At 45.4% G+C, this 16968-nt stretch overlaps 1 protein-coding gene across 1 annotated transcript in view; it reads right to left on the reverse strand.

Moving 5' to 3' along the window:
• PLD1 (phospholipase D1, phosphatidylcholine-specific) overlaps nucleotides 1-16968 on the reverse strand; it is a 43404-nt gene that overhangs the window by 17322 nt on the left and 9114 nt on the right. Inside the window, exons 6-16 of the mRNA XM_010287365.1 lie at nucleotides 16246-16304; nucleotides 15625-15717; nucleotides 12750-12902; nucleotides 11806-11955; nucleotides 10447-10530; nucleotides 8320-8401; nucleotides 5466-5576; nucleotides 3955-4128; nucleotides 3588-3624; nucleotides 3013-3222; nucleotides 1946-2059 (exon numbers count right to left, since the gene is read on the reverse strand). Of these exons, the coding sequence (XP_010285667.1) occupies nucleotides 1946-2059; nucleotides 3013-3222; nucleotides 3588-3624; nucleotides 3955-4128; nucleotides 5466-5576; nucleotides 8320-8401; nucleotides 10447-10530; nucleotides 11806-11955; nucleotides 12750-12902; nucleotides 15625-15717; nucleotides 16246-16304 (1267 nt within the window). The remainder of the gene's footprint in view (nucleotides 1-1945; nucleotides 2060-3012; nucleotides 3223-3587; nucleotides 3625-3954; nucleotides 4129-5465; nucleotides 5577-8319; nucleotides 8402-10446; nucleotides 10531-11805; nucleotides 11956-12749; nucleotides 12903-15624; nucleotides 15718-16245; nucleotides 16305-16968) is intronic.

The following is a 16968-nucleotide window of genomic DNA, read 5'->3' on the forward strand; positions in this document are numbered from 1 at the left end:
TGTTTGCTCCCTAGTTTCCCTGTTGCTTTCAAAGGATGCATATTAGTATTTTTCTTCGCTGTTTTAATATTTGTTATACAATCAGGACAGGTTATATACAGGAGTCTGTTATGGAAACATAAAGCAGATGCTGAATCCCCTCTACACTAGACTAAAAAAATTCCCCTATAATAATTTGTCTTTCCACAGTCTGTGACACCTAAGCGTTAGCACGTGGGAGTCCACTCCCATCTGCGACTGGCCTTAGCGGATATATGTACAGGTACGTCACATATATCACCTACTTAACATATTTTAGAGCACTAACAAACTAATCCAAACTTCTCTGCTAGAGGGTTTATGATTTTAATTCTATAGCAAGGTGTATCTCCTGTTTTTATTAATTAGAATGAGAGGAAGCTCATGTTCCCTCTTTAAATACTGTGGGGGGGTTTGTGTTTGTTTTCTCCAAATAACAACGTTATCTTTTGATACAATTTTTACATGGTGAACAAATAGATCCTGAATTCCAAATTGATGGCGATTTAAATGCTCTAAAATATTGTAAACAGGGATATTCCCTCCTAACAAGATCCTTTTTCTACAGCACATATTTTGGGTGCAGAGTGAACTTTTTCCTTTCTCCTAAAAATAAACCCCAAAATGTTGGCCTAGACCATAAACGTTTAACTAGCATTATTTCCTGGCCCTGAGAGCAGCCTTCATCTACTGTACACCAAACACTAGCGCAGTAATTACACAGTAACATGCCAACAGCAGAAGCCTTCTCCTCACCCAACCACATCACCAGGTAACCATGAAAGCTCTTTAGCACAAAAAAGCCCTTTCAACACTCAACAAAATACACATCGGCAGCAGCGCAACAAGACCAGTTTACACAAAGCAAGCCCTGCCAGCACTGCCGTAACCCCACCGAGCCGAGCCAAGCCAAGCCATGCCAAAAACGCCATGCGGCAGGTATGCACCACAGCTGCCTTGGGAGGCTTGAGCTTCTAGTGAGAGTCCAGGTGGAGCTGGGGAATCGCTGACTCCGCATGCTCCAACAGGAATGCGTGGGACACGTCGTCTGGCCAAAACAGACTTCACGTACCGATGACTTCGATGACTGTACACTGACTCATGAATGAGCACGAGGTGACCACAGGGGAGACTGCACTTCATTTCCATGAATCAAATGCATCTGTTCTTTGTTACCTGCCGTTACTTTGTAACCAATATTTCATAATTGGCAATTAATGCCTTAGGGGAAGACATTAGCAAGAGGAAGATGTCAAAGAACTGCTCCTCACTCCATGCCGGAACTCAAAGGCACCTCGATGAGGTACCATAGTGAAGCGGGCCCTTTCGACACCAGTCCAGAGATCAGAACAGCTCAGAGCTCATAACCACCCAACTCCTTTCTCAACTGAGTATGCTTTCATTGACTTTAATAAGGGGCAAAAGGGGCGGCCCCTCAAGTCTTCATCCAAAACATAGGTCTGGCAGCAGCCACTTTGCTGTTTCCTCTCTCTGTTTGCATTTGTCTTCCTGCATCAGGCTTGTTTTAAAATATCCAATCCAGAAGTTTCCAATTCCATTAATAAGCCCCTTTCTTTACAGGGGAGGGAGCTGCTGACATAATCATATATCAGAATCAGAGCTATTTCCTCAACTGCTCCCTGCTGTCAGTATTGCAAATTTGTTTGGGTTTTTTATTTTGGGGTTTTTTTTTTGGTTGCTGTTGTTGGATTTTTAAATTGTTATTTATTTATGCTATGGTTTTTGAAGCTTATGGAGAAGGCTTTTCTGCCAGGATGTCCTCAGGATGGGTGCTAAAGGCAGTGCGAGAACAATAAGCAGCGAAGGCTGATCCTGGCACCCAACCTAACTCTCACCATCATTACAAGGCAAAAATATCAGCAGCTAAAGCCTGAAGGGGTCTGCACCTCCATCTTCCTCCACTTACCCTCATGAGGCTCAGAGAGCCCCTGTTTGGATTCACTGTGGTGATGGAACATTTTCAGATGGGGCTTTAAAGTCTGGATTATGTTCGGTTGACTTCTAGTGGGGTTACAGTAACCTGCAGAAAGTCAAGATGCTCTATTCACAGCTGAATCACGTCCACTTCCGCTACACTGGTGCCTGATCCTGTCTGAAGACACTTGCCCAACAGAAGCTCAAACGAGACGTCAGTTTGTTGAAACTACAAGTGACCAACAGGCAAAGGACCAAATTCAAAACCTAGCTGGTTTTAAGCCAGACATATGGAAGTTGCAAAGCCATGGTCATATCCTGAGCTGACTGCAACCGATGCAAACAATGCTCCAGCAAGGCTTCCTCCAGCCACAGGCAGGAGTAAGACCTGTAGGGAGTGATGGAAACTCAAGTAAGTTCCCACCACAAGCAATACACAGCTTCAGCAGCTGAGGACTTCAGGAACTGATTCAGGAGGGACTCCATGTTAGAACAAATGTCAAGCCGATCCTTGTAATTTTAGCTTTGAAGCTGTTTTTCATGTGGAGAATTAAAAGCTGCATTCAAATATTCAACTGTTGAATAGTCTCTCCTCTCTAGTAAGTGTGTAAATTGGGAATATTTCCATTTAAGTGAACTGATTTAAACCCAGGTAACACTAGCCTATGAGAGGGGATAATCACATTCAGAAACTGTTTTGCTTGTTATAATAAATACAAGTTGAAAAATGAAAGAGTCAGTTCCCCCTTGCAGGAACAAAAATTTTCCAACAATATAAACAGTAGGTATCGTGTACACTACATCACATCATCTGATGGCTGATGACAATTGTTAATTAACTAAATGCAAATCCACGTAAAACTTTTCTTGTATATTTTGCAGTGACACAAATTAACATATTGAGTACACATAGTTATCATTCTGATAGTTAAGAAATTCATCGGCTTTCCTTCCTTACAAAGAACACATTACCCTAGAAGCTATGTGAATCTGCATGTACACCCACCCACCCTCCACACATGCTTTAGGTATGTTGTTTAGTTGAAAAACATTACTTACTTGATTCACTGTCTATGCTGCTGATGCTGTCAGCATGGTGCATGCCATGTTTATGGAGATGCTTGTAAATACTGAACCTTGAAAACTTTTTGGGTTTTCCTACTCCTTTCATTTTTGATATGTCTGGGGCATCATCAGCATCCCTCTGGAACAAGTGGCTTTCTGGGGACAGAGCTTGAGATTGCAGGGGGACACGTTCAGATGACTCCGCTACAGACTTAAAAGACACAAGACATTGCTGCAGGTTATGTATGGAGAGGTTCCCCTTTAATTACAGCTGATTATGCAGATCAGTGAGAACTGATTCAATCAGAAACAACCACCAACCAAATTTTGCTCCGTAACAAAGACACACTTTGGTGAAACTACTGAAGATTTTGAGGGAGAGAGTCTGTACCGAGGAGGCACTCAACAGAAAAACCTATTAATGTTAGCAGTACATTCTTCAATCCCATGAATTTACTCTGGATTATTACTCCCCTTGAAATTCTCACAAATTTAGACCTCTACGTTTTTTTTGAGATACGTGGTTGCATAGAGACCCAGGTTAGCAGAAAGCTCAGCAAGCAAGTCACCTGCTGAAGGCCCAAGTATCCAGAAGTTTGGAGCACTCTGCAGGTGCTTACTGTGCATTTCTAGCTAATTTTTATTAAGAACGTAGCCTCCAAATGGTGTCTGCTCCAAGCTCCAGGGGAAACCCAGCCTATCTCCATGCCTAGCAAGGGCTGGTCAGGATCTAGCCCTAAAGAGTCATTCAGTACTCAGGTACTTCCTCCTTCCCATTACTATCCTTCTTTAAACCTCCTGAACCCAACCCTATGCTTAGAAGCGGACACAGCTTGTTCATCCCCACCGCAAACCTGACACATAGATGTTGAACATGGCCACCAGCTGAGCAAGCTCACTTACTGCCAGGTTGGTCGTTGACACCGACTTCACTGCTGCCATTCGTTTGACGCTTCCCACATCGGTCAGGCGGTGCTCATCATCATCCCACCTGCCGTACGCCAAGTCGATGCCACCCACAAATGCCACGGACTGGTCAACGATGACGAGCTTCTCATGGTGGGCCCAAAGGTAAACAGAGGAGGACACATGGTCTGGGTGTCTCATCACCTGAGGAGAAAAACAGCACTTGAGTTCAGCATCATTGCCCAACTTACATCCCTCCAGCCCAAGAGCTGCCCAGCTTTTTTTTTTTTTTGGCTGCTCAGGATGATGGGGAAACACTGGAGTTTTTAGAAGATGCCTCCATACAGACTGCTGTAATTACTGAAGCTACATGACTCCTCCCTAGTTGGGCTCAGCCTTAGAGGCAAGCAGGTGCTTCTCCACGATGCGGGTATTCCCGAGCAGCGACGGTTACAGATGCTGGGATAGGTCACACTTACAACAACAGTGTTCATAAAAGGACTATAGTCAAGAAAACTGCTTCAACAAATAAAATCATGCTTTCAGTAGAGCTAGAATAGCTGAGCTTTCAAACACAGAGCCTGCTCCAAAAGAAAACAACATATTGGTGATCTGACTCACTTCTTTGGTTGTTGCCACTACACAAGTGAAATGAAAAGTTGGCTGGTTTTTTCCCCCATTTAAAAATCAACAAGTTGTTTGACATTTGTTTATGAGATTCTTTTTAACGTGTGTTTATGACAGTAAATTCTACATCAAAGCATACCATGTATAGTTTTATTTTTTAATGTTAGAGAGGACCCATTAGACCAGCTTTCTGGGGAAAAGCTGGAGTTTCACCTGGCTGCTCCCAAGAATCTGCTACACAGCTAGCACATACCTTCTAGTTACACCTTCCAGTCTTGCTGTGAAGATGGTGGTGAATGGATGCTTCCGTTCTCCATGACAACTCATCAACTGACAATAAATCTATTACTCTAGCCGTTTGTTAATCACTCTTCTGAGTAACATATCTTATTGCTCATTAAAATGTGTATGTCCCTAATTTCAAAAGACTGCATCTAACCTTATCTACTGGTTTGTGTGCCACAACTCGTTTTCTGCTCGGTGGCAAAGCAGCAGGGAAAACGCACAGAACAGCGCAATGCTGTTCATTTACGATGGGAACGTAAACATCCAGTGCTGACTCTGGTTGTCCACATATGAACAGAAATGCTGAAAGGAGACATCATTCTCAAATTGTAATTTTCCATCTGATGTAACCCCATTAACTTGTTACGAGAGATACGTTTCTTGTGCATTAAGTGAATAGTTGCTTCGGCAAGTCTAAACTAAGGAATTTTATGTTCAGTTATAAACGAAAAAAAAAAGAAGTTGCCAGATGTGGTAATCGCTGTATGGGGACATCTTCTCAGACTGTTCCCATTGCAATGGTGGGAAATGCTGTTTGTCCAGTTCACACCCAAATACACTGAGGGTCAGCGCTATCAAGAACAAATGAATGTAAACGTCCTTCGTACGACTGCCTGATGCGCAATTACCTTAATGTTTGGATGAAGGTGCATGAGCGTCCGCTTGCTATATTCACTGTTGATCCCTAGGGCAAGCTCCACCTCTTTGTACAGCATAACAAAAATTCTCACGCCTTGTTGCTGTCAGAAATTAAAAGAAACACATGGTATGCAGGTATTTCAACAGATACAGTCCATTTCTGGAGCGAGGAAAAGCTAAGTAAGCATGTTGTGCCTGCAGACAGAAATGCAGGCTAAGGTTACTTGTTCTTGAATACACTCTTCCAGATCCACCACTGTGACCTCACGATATGCAAGGACCTGCACTGCTCAGGAAAACTGTTCAGCCTCCAGAGAAGGGCTCAGCACCTGGATTCATGTGTGAAGAGCTGAGCTACACCAAGGCCTACCAACCAGTCATTCTTATCGTGTTAAAGCACTTTCAAAGCTGTCAAGTACTTCCCAAACCTAGGCAGATGCTGGTCACACACTGGGACGCCTTCAGTTGCCATAAATCAGCATGGTTTAACATCTTGCAGGGGAGTTTGCCGGCTTAAACTTGGGACCTAAACTTTCCATAGCCTTTTACGTTTCTGTTCCCATAAAGCTGCTACTCAGAGCTTAGGCAGTCTCTAAATTGTGGAGGATGTTCTGCTCCTCACTGTGCCCAGAGAAGTCCAAGGCAGCACTGTACATACATGAAGGACAGTCTTGCCCCAATACCTAGACACCAGCTTGCTGACTGCCCTGCCGAATCAAAGAAGTGCCACAAGTGAAAAAGCAGGCAAGTATTTCCAGGAACTAACCTTAAAACACTCCTCACTCTTACAAGGTATTTATAGCCATAGGAAAATCCATGTCAACATGACAAACAAAGCCAAATTCTTCGATCCAGTGAGCATGCCCTTTGGCAACGTTTCATTTGCTAGAAAATAAGACTACTTCCAAATCAACAAGAGTCAGACACAATTTTTTTTTTTTTTTCCCCCCGACAGGCACACAGAGCAGATAAGGACCTGTGATGACAACTAATTTGGAAGGGGAAGGAATCAAAGACTGCTTCAACACACTCATCTGGACTCCTGCCCTTCTACCACATCAAGAGTTCAAGAGATTTCCCCAGCCGTGCTTCCCTTCCTGACTCACTGCTCACGTGGGGCAAACTATCATTTCTAGCACCAGTGTTATCATAGGTTGGGTGAACAACTGAAGTACAGCCCACATTCATAAATAAAATCACTCTCAGCTTCTCTGTCTGGCTCATTTGCTCTTTATAGCCTGCATCCAGACGTATTATTGGAAAGCAGAGTACAACCAGCAACAAAATAAACTGTCTTCTGGGATGAAAATGCTTAAAGAAAAGAGAAACAGAGCTAGTAGGTGCAGTTGCTTGCTCATATCTCAAAGAGCTGCACAAGAAAGGAGAGCATGCAAACAGCAGAGAGCTTTGCACAGGAACCCTGACCAAGAGTGCCAGGAAAGGCACCAAGTCAACAACAGGTCTGACCTTTTCTGTTCAGGAGGAACAGCAGAGGAGGAGAAAATAAAACAGAGGGAAAAAGGCCGTATCAAGTTTATGCAAGCTTTTGCTTATTGAACATGAGCATTTATTAACTCCCATAACATGGCAATGCAAATAGGAGTTCAAGTCTGAGTCATATTTATCGCCTCCTGGTAAACGAGTTGAACACCACGGTCCAGCTCTGGGGAACGTGATGCTGCTTGTGTCTGTACACCTTTTCTTCATGCTTTGCTGAAGCCCGTTCCCCACATCCCTTCTCCACAGAAATGCACCATGACCCTCATGACCAGAGTCTCCACCTGACAAGGGACAGGCAGGAAGGATACAGTTGATCATCCTCCTCTTAGTGGCTACAAAAGCCATGACAATATAGAGAGGGGTGGGTAAGAACAAAGAAAACCAGGAAACATATAGGTAGTAAAAGGCAGCTACCAAAAAAATTAAACCTTTTCTAATCATATAAGTTATCCTTGGAAATAAAGACAATAAACCACAAAAATCTTTCAGGCTTTGGCCTTTCTTATGCTCCACTAAAATTCATTATTACCAATGGTAGCAGCTGCGAAAGAGCTATGGCAAGAAGAGCTTTGGGCAGCTTGATTTGGGCAGGACAAGAGCAAGAGGGGCTCCCCCAGGGGTAACGGGGCTGGGGGACACTAGGATGACATTTAATGTCAACAGACACTTCTTTACTACAGCAAGCAATGATGGGTCAACAGCAAAAACATCAGTTCTTCAGTGTTTATTTGTAGCAAGGACCTATGCAATATATCAAGTATAAAAAACGAGATGAGAAGGCTATTGTGAGTTAGCATGAACCTCTGGATGACACCAAGTGACTTTTTGCTAATGACATCCTGATTTTCTTGGCAGACTGATGGTACCTTTCTCAGCTTCAGCTCAAAAAGCTGCAGCAGAGACAAAATACGTGGTAACGATAGACAGGATCTGCATAACACAGTGATGTACAAACCACCTACCAAGAGCACCGCAAAGCGCTTAGTCTTTCCCATACCTCTAAATTACATATGCCATAAGGACAGCACAGGACAGGGACAGTTCTTTGACCCCTCCAGGAGCTGGGGTATTCGTAACGCAAGGCTGAAGTGACCCAAACTGGAGGACTTGAAGGGGCAATCACAGGGTCTACCCTTCTGCCTCTGAGCTCTTCCAAACCCAAACCAAGGGAGCAAATCAAAACACGTAGTTTTCCAAGGCCATCTGAAATGAGGCTTGGCCAGCTTTAACTCTCATCCCTACCAAAATCAACAGTGCTCACGCTCCAGTCCCAGTATGACCCTGTAACTGGGTGGGAGCACGGGGTTTTCTGCAGGGGGAAGGTTGCAGCTGGAGCTCACTTACTGCTTTCCGTTTGAGGATGCAGTCCAGCCGCCAGCGATTTCCTTCCACAACAGGTCGTTTCATGAAGATTTCTGGGCTCAGCCTAAGAAAATAAAGGGGCGGAAAAAATACAGCGTATGTAGTCCGCAAACAAAGCACTGGCCTAAATAATCAGCTTGAGTAGCAAAGAAACCAGAGTTTATATAAAGCGGATGTGAAGGCTCTCATCCCAGAGCGATGCATTCTCCAATGTCATGCTCTTTGTTTTTTAATAGCGGAGCACTGCAGAGGGCAGGGGACATGTCCAGCACATTCATCTTAGTATTCAACAACCCATGAGACCAAGTTGAACAGCGATGTTTAAATGGGGAAACTTGGACTCTATCTATGAAGGGAAGAGGCAACAAAAGAAAACCCCAAGGTATATTTGAAAGAAATGTGTAGACATAAAAAATTAATAAGAGTGGGATTTCAGTTCTCCTGGTACTTAGGCTGAGTAGCATAGCTTTTTGCTGAATTTTCCTTGCTGCCTAAGAACAAAGCAGTATGACCTCTCAACAGGACATTTTAGTGATTCATAGCTTTAAGGATTACAAGGAATAATTAAGCAATCTCATCTAACTCCTGCAAAGCAAGATGACAGAATTTCACAGAATCACAGAAATCACAGAATCACTAGGTTGGAAAGGACCTTCAAGATCATCAAGTCCAACCATTAATCCAGCGCCACCATGTCCCCTAAACCATGTCCTGAAGTGCCACATCCACACGTTTCTTGAACACTTCCAGAGATGGCGACTCCACCACCTCCCTGGGCAGCCTGTTCCAATGCCTGACCACCCTCTCAGTGAAGAAATTTTTCCTAATATCCAATCTAAACCTCCCCTGGCGCAACTTGAGGCCATTTCCTCTTGTCCTAAAGACAAAAAAAAAGTTCATTCCTTTACTTTTGCACCGAGCATGGGAACTTGTGCTTGGATAAAGCATATTGCTACATCCTAAAAACACGCTTCTGACAACGGCATTTTTATCTTAAACTCCAAGTTTCAGTTAAGTTTTGGAATTCCAAGGTACATTAACAAATTAACAATCTGAATAAAACATTAAGGGACAATGGGTCTGAAATGCAGTGCTCTTACATTGCTACCTGATGTTGCGCACGGGGATCCCGGAGTATTGGGTTTATCTGTGGTCGTGTTAGGAAACAGGTTTACCCCAGTAAATGCTAACATCATATATTACGAGTTTTCTCGTAATAATTGCCACTTAAAACCTAATCCTCCCAGTCCTTACAGGCAGTGGATTAGTAACAAGAGGTTAATTTTACAGATGGAGAAAGAAGAGCACAGAGATGTGTCCAAGGTTAAAGAGGACATCTGAGCCACGTCTTGGGAGACTGTCCTACCATCCCATTCCCAAGGTCCAGGCTGGTTTAGCCAGATTAACCTCCACAAAGGCAAGACACAGGCAGCCATAACCAGTATCCAACCAAGAAACGCTGCCCGAGTCTGTGAGAGCACCCTTCTTCTGCCTCAAACAGGAACCAGAGCACTGCATACACATATTGAATTACTAGTTAAGAAGTGGGCAGAGCCAGGTTCTTCAGCAGCCACACAGCTCAGACGGGGTGACAAAACTCCACCTCCATTGTCTGGGCCATTTAAGAGCAGAGCAAAAATCACTCGCCCCAAGATGCTCTCATCACTGGCATGAGGCTTCCCAAGACAGTGGGGGGGAGCTGAAAAGAGGATCCCATGCAGGATCCCATGGGAGAGCACTGTCAGTGGTGTCTGAGCATCCGTGTTCCCTTATACACTGAAAGACGTTTGTGCCCCTTGGGCTTGCAGTGATTTACACTCCTGATGAGCACCTCAAGCCGTAACGTTTGCAATTCAGGTGGTGCCTTCATGCAATTTCAGGCCTCTCCTTGGAAGGAGACAACCAAGCTGTTGATTTCAAGCATGCGCTTTTGCTGCCAACCCTCCTGAAAAGGCCTTTGAATACAACACAAGGAGATGTTTGGGTGTGCTGCCAAACCATCTGGCTGCATGGCTAGCTGCCATACTGTAGGGCCTCCAAACACTGCCGCATTGTCAGGAACATCCCAAGAGAGACGGCTGGTCAACGTCCAAGTATGTAAGTACAAACCACCAATCTGTGATGAAAATTTCTTCTTTAGCAGCTTCCATGGCATTTGCGACATCTTCAAAGTACCCCTTAGCATTTACATACCTGTAAAAACACAGCACATAGATCTAAGTTTCCTCCTCCTTCATTAAACAAAGCCCATAGCTGAAGACCGACAGGGTTCTGTGTCAATGCCATTTATATTCTATTCTCAAAAGCAAGCACAAACCTAATTTCAAGAATTAGAACAACAAGCAGGGAGAATTTGATGCTTCTATTAGTAGCTTCATGAAACAGCACAACAAGAGATTATTAAGTGCCACTTGGTAGTTCCGCCAACCACATACAATATTCTTGTGTTTTGCTTGATGTGACAGCTAGGTTTGGCTCTCAGGAAAGGATGGCAGAGTGGCTTTTGCTTTGATTTACAGAAACTATTTGGGCAGCGGTTGCTGCAAGGCAGACGCTGCAGTGAGAGCACTGCAAGGGTTTGCTTCCAGCTAGAATCAATTTTTTGAAGTGCTTCTGGGAATGGCTTAGTGCAATCAGGTTACGGTATGGATGGGAGGCTCTCTCGTGGGACTGCTGTGTGCATAAAGCCCAGTCACCCTTAGACTATACCCAAATTTGCATTTGCTGATTCTCTTCTGTTGCAAAGCCAATCTGCAAGACCTGAATCTGATGCTGCCCTTCAACCAGATGAGTGACATTTGCATCTGAACACATCCATGGTGCCTGGAAGGGCAACGTTGCCTTACAGAATGAGAATCAGCCTTGCAAACGTGGTGAGCAGGACATATCTTGCATTTCAGAGCATAAAGGACATGAGCAGACCGTCGGTCGCAGATGAGCACGGGCAGGACAGGCTGCAGCACAGCTGCTTTGGGAGGGAGCTATGGGGAAGGGAGTAGCCAGAGGCAGACGTTTTCAATAATACCTGCATTACCACAGGCTTACAACCCAGAGCCCAAACACCTGAACCCTTAGGAAACAGCGTTTCCAGAATCAGAAACTGGGATAAAATTGAAGCCAAGGATATTTTAATGAAAGAGCAGTTCTGGGTTTAACTCATGAGCATCGTACCAATTATATGTGCATCAAAATACCACTTTTATCACTACGATAGCAAATACCCAAGGCGTTCAAATTCAAACGAAACCTGATGTTTCAAAATGCGATGCAATGTAACAGGATCAGAGCACTCCTGTCCCCAGTACTGCTATTCTTTTCCCAGTGAAGAAAGCCTCAATTTTTTTTACAACTTTTCTAATTATCTTCAGTCCCTACAGCTACCGAATGCCACCAGCTCTATCTGTCAGGCTAACGCTGGCAGGCGCGTGCCGCTCCGAGATCCGGCTGCAGCCTGGCCGCGGGCCTCACCACTTGGCCAGCGTGTCCTCCTGCACGGCTGCGTACGAGCCGAAGCGGTGCTCTGTGAGGAAGTCCTTGCCGTGTTTCCGAACGAACTCGTCTATGCCCTGCCTCCACCACTGGGCATGTCTGTAGCTGTTACACTTCAAAATCAGCGACCTGTAAAACAGATGGCACATGGGGTGGGATGCTGAAGCCACGTACAGTTAATGAGGCTGCTCCTCGCTGTCTATACATGTTGCTAAACGCACCTGTATCAGTCATATTTTATTGAAGCCAAATGTAAGGACTTGCCCTTGTCGTCTTGTTTGCAAATGAATACGTTTGCAGCGTTGCAACAGCGATGAGCTGCTCTGTGTGACTACCACAGCATTGCACTGCCAAGCATAAAAAAAACCGCCCCAGATTTAAATTATTAACAATCAGCTTAACTTGGAGGAGACAGCTGGACCTAGCTAATGCTGTACTTTTTAAAAGGATTAGTATGCTACCATAAAAATATTTAGTATCTTTATTTCTTATATCTTTATCCCAACTAGCACTTGGGCAATACTCCGGCTGGGAGGTAGAAGAACACGTCCCTGCTTGCAGCATAAAGGAACAAAGCGCCTAGAAAACTTCCATAAGCAACCGCTGCAAAAACAGACTGTGCAACTCGGCGTGCCCCGTGCCCGCAGGCCCCAGCAGTAACCGCAGGATGGACGAACGGCGGCTGAGGCTCCAAAGGCCTCATTAAGACCTCGGAAATGATCAGCGTGAGAAGCCGAAGCCCAGCAGGTACAAAGCCAGCAGCAGCCGCCCGGGCGCTGAGCCCCGCGGGAAGCCGAGCCGCACCACGGCGGCCCAGGGCACCCCGTTAAGCCCTCCCGGAGGAGAGCATCGATTCTTCCTTAGAAAAGCAAAAGCAAGATAAAAATAAAAAAAAAGGTCTAAATAAAGACTGTATTTCTTACCTAGAGAGATTGTCGATCTGCAACCCGTATTTAGTTTCGGTTTCTTTCTGGCCTATCTTAATGTTGAATTCCTTATCCACCAGCAGGACAAAGGCAATGGCCCCCGAGTCCGGCTTCATGTACAGCAGGAAAGAATCCTTCACCACCAGCCACCTGTACGGGCACAGCAACCAGGTGACTTGCATTTCAACCATGCTGGTCTCCAAAACAAGAGCCCTAAAAACTAGTAAGGTGAAAAGGTGTTTCCTTCAAAACAAGTGCAAATCATTTACGAGGGAAAGGAAAGCATTCAGCTAAAAGGTAAAACTTCTTTTCAGGGGCTAGTCCAGGGTAGGGTTTCCTTGAGCAGAAAAGTGCCTATTTTATGAACCTGAGTAATAAGTTTGAATTCAATATAACACTTTCAGAGTTATTTGCATGACTTCTTTTTATAGAAATCTTTGCAAAAATAGGTTCCCGTGTCTAACAAAATCAATGAGGACCTCCCTGCCCACAAATCTCCCAGCCAGGTGCCCCAGCACCGGGCACGGTACAACAAGGATTCCTCCATCCCAGATTTTTCTTCAGCTTATATGCTATACCTAGAAGCAATAAGGTAGTTACTTGACATTTCTAACATTAATTATGAAGCTAGGATCACTGTCACTCCTATCAAAATATATGAACGAGGCATTTTGGAAAGCTTTTATTGCCAAGCAACAGGGACCCTGTTAGAAACACATGATGAGAGATGACCGGCAGGTTTTACATAAATGTCGTAGACTAAAGGCAGCTCTGGGGAAAAAAAAACCCACAACACATTTTTTACTGTGAATGGCATTTCTAATTTTTTCTCGCCCTGTGGCACAGCTGGGGTAACCGGCCTCCTCTGTCCCACACAGGTCTCCACCACCAGACCTTCGTCTCGTTCTTCTGCACGCTCAGAAACACACAAAGCAACAGAAAATACTGCAAAAATCTGTTCATTCTTGTATCTTTAGTAACAGCCTCAACTCCTCAACTTCCAGATCCACAGCCTCAGCTCCTCAATTTCCAGATCCCATAATTTTTTCTCTTCTTTCAGGGCCCTGAAAGAGTTATCCCAGCATCACTTTTCCTCTGGTGCCAAAATACCTCCCCTACCTATCTGGCCCATAATTTCACTCCCAAACATCCCATGGGGCACATTTCCAAGCGCTCCCCTTTCTGGTTTTCCCATGCAGCTCTCCATGCCTGAGAAGTCCTTCCCATGCCCATTCATGGTCACCCCACCATCCCCCTCTGTGTCCCTCCCCACAGCCCCCGTGGCCATAACATACCCAACCTACTACGACAAGTCAAATGAATTTGGGGTATAAAACCCCCATGCCTACGGCAAAGCTGTTGTAGGAAAAGGATGGCCACGGTCTGCCCCATGCTCAGGGGGAGCTCTGCCCCCAGCTTGATGCGTCCTAAAAATCCTTCACTTAAATAAACCCTCCCTGGGAAATATTACTGTTATATGCTTATTTATTGATGCATACGCTGTCGGTCCCGGCAGGCCGTGGCACGGATTTAGTGCTCCTCCTGTGTTACCCTGCACACAATCCCACTCAACCACTTCTCCCACCCCCTTTTTAGGCTCTAAAGGGAAACAGAGATCCATCAGAGCTGAATGTGCGACCATCCTCACTAAAGTCTGGGCTCTGCAAAATGTAGGGAAGAGTTAACTGAGCGGTATGAAGAGGAAAATGCGCTTTTTTCCCCCCCCCCCCATAAAAGAGAAAAAAGAATTGGAGACAATTTAATTATTTGACCTGGAAGAAGGTCACATCTTTATCTCCTTGTGCACTCATTATAGCGATCTTCTGTAAAATCACAGTAAGAAATGTTGGAAAAACTATGAAGAAATAGGACCTTTTCTTCACAAGAGTACAGAAGAATTCTGTTGGAAAAATTAATTCTATCTTTAAAAATTCTGGAGAGCCCATTGGCAATGCTAAGATCCAAAGGTGGATAATGCTTGGGGAAGCTCCTACAGACCAAGAAATTGTTGCTCTGAGACAGATACGTGCTATTTGGATTTTCAAAAGGAAATATTTGCCCAGAAAGGGCAAGCTCCAGGAAATATCCCTTGCGTTTTCTGGATGCTAGATGGTAACACACATACTCCCCCGTAGCACACGCCTGCCGCGCTGCAGCCCCAGCAAACACCAAGATCTAACACAGAAGGCAAAGGGATGGGGACAGTTAAGTTGTGTCTGTCTGCAGCAGGCAGGAACATGGGAACAGGGTGGCTTGTGAAAACTCCCACGAAAACACCAGCATCTGAGCACCGGCAGTAATAAGGAAGAGGCAACGTATTTAATTCCAAGGTTAATTGCACCAAACAGAGCTCCTTACTGCTGCAGGTCATGTCTGATTTAAGCCAGCTCCAAAGCAGCTCAGAGAGTGTTTCAATTAATTGATTTTCTTTTTGTAAATTGAGGAAGGGAAGCTCAGAAAACCAGGATGAAATCTGGCCGGGGCAGTCCCACCAGCCACGTCCCCTCCCGAAGGCACGGAGCCCCGGGTGCTCCTGCAGCGGAGAAGGCTGGCATAGACCAGGAGATCATTGCCGTTTCTGCCAGCTCAGGGCTGTAGGAAATCCCAATTCTCCTCTGGAGCAACATGTCCTTTCTGCTATGAATTCCAATGTAAAAGAAAAAACTCACCATCCTCCACACAGGAGGGTAAGTGGGGATTAACCTACAGACACTTTTGACCTGAAAAACTGTGAATTTTGTAAAAAAAAAAAAAAAAAAAAAAAGGCAAGAATCTCCCTCACAGACATGTTGGGAGACAAAGACAAACGAGGATTTTTGTACGTGCGCCCGCGGAGCACGCAGCTCACCGCCTTCGCCCGCCCCGGCAGTACCTTTTGGACCATCGGTAGCACATCCTTCCTTGGCCGCAACAGTTCAGGCCGGGTATGCGGTGGCCCCCGGAGCGCTTCATGATCAAGCCTTCTCTGCAAGGACAGAAAGACGGTCGGGATGGGCAACACGGATCTCCTGGAGGTGCAAGGGTGGCTCTCGGGTGGAGGATGCTTGCTGTAGCCCCCAGCCCCTGTGCCCAGGGATGGCTCCTGGCACCTCCAGCCGTGCCCGAGCAGCCTCTGCACCGCTGCCCTGCAAGCCAGAAGAAGGAGAAAACCCCCCTGAAGGAAATCATGCAGATTTAGGAAATGCAGGGCCCTGTTTTATAGCACAAGCAGAAGAACAAGTGGGTCAACAGGTTGTGGGGAGGGAAGGGGAGAAACCTCATGAGCCAGATGATGGGCTGCAGCTTGTACCTCACAGAGCAGACCACTCCCAAGACCGTTTCCCAAAGTTGTAGCGTTTCTGTCTGAACATTAACTCATTCTTATACCCAGATGGGAGAATACTCTCCAGTCAGTTATTGGCAAGAAAGGAAAGCCATCAGCTTGAACAATATTTATTTATAAAGCCATGCTCTTGGTGAACCACAATTCACGCAGACACAGCTCACAACTCACATGCCCTTTGGTCCCAGATCGTGGATGAACGACAGCTGGCTTACTCCAATGAACTCCATCTGAGGAAAGAAAAAGAGATTCCCCCCATCTTTCATACTCTGAAATCCACAAAATACTTTGCTTCATCAATGTGATTTATCATAAAGACAGAACACACAGAAGATCCTGAACAGACGTTACCCACCATTGCTTAAGCATTTTTGTGAAGACAAGAAAAGTAGTTTGGTTGAGTTTTTTGTTTTCTTGTTTATTTTAAATGTGCTTTGAAGAACACATTTCAGGCAACCAAGACAATCAAGATTAAATTTATCAGAGGGACCCACCACTATCCTCCCTCCTGATCACTGGCTGAAACGAGGACTCAAGTTTGACACTGTCTGGGGGCCTGCGTGAACCTGTCAGGCTGCCTGAATCCTCTCCTTCCTCCAGTGAACCTCACAGAAAGGCTGGAAAGGGAATGAGCAAATGTACACGGGCTGGGAGCAACCTCTTCCCCTCCAGTCCCCCACCCCACGGACACACACCACACGGGGGTTTCAGCCCCTCAACCCATGGTCATCCTCCAAGACCGTCGCAGCTGGTCGCACCCGCTCAGCGCTGTGCACGCTCCACTGTCCCTAAAATCCACCGGAAAGCCACAGTGGGGCAGGAAGAGAGCAAGTTCAAGCACACTCTCCATGACTTCCGCCAGTCTGCACAGAGCTCCACGGCCGGCACGAGCCT

The sequence above is a fragment of the Phaethon lepturus genome, unplaced genomic scaffold (assembly GCF_000687285.1).
Source record: "Phaethon lepturus isolate BGI_N335 unplaced genomic scaffold, ASM68728v1 scaffold22625, whole genome shotgun sequence".
Classification (NCBI taxonomy): Eukaryota; Metazoa; Chordata; class Aves; order Phaethontiformes; family Phaethontidae; genus Phaethon; species Phaethon lepturus.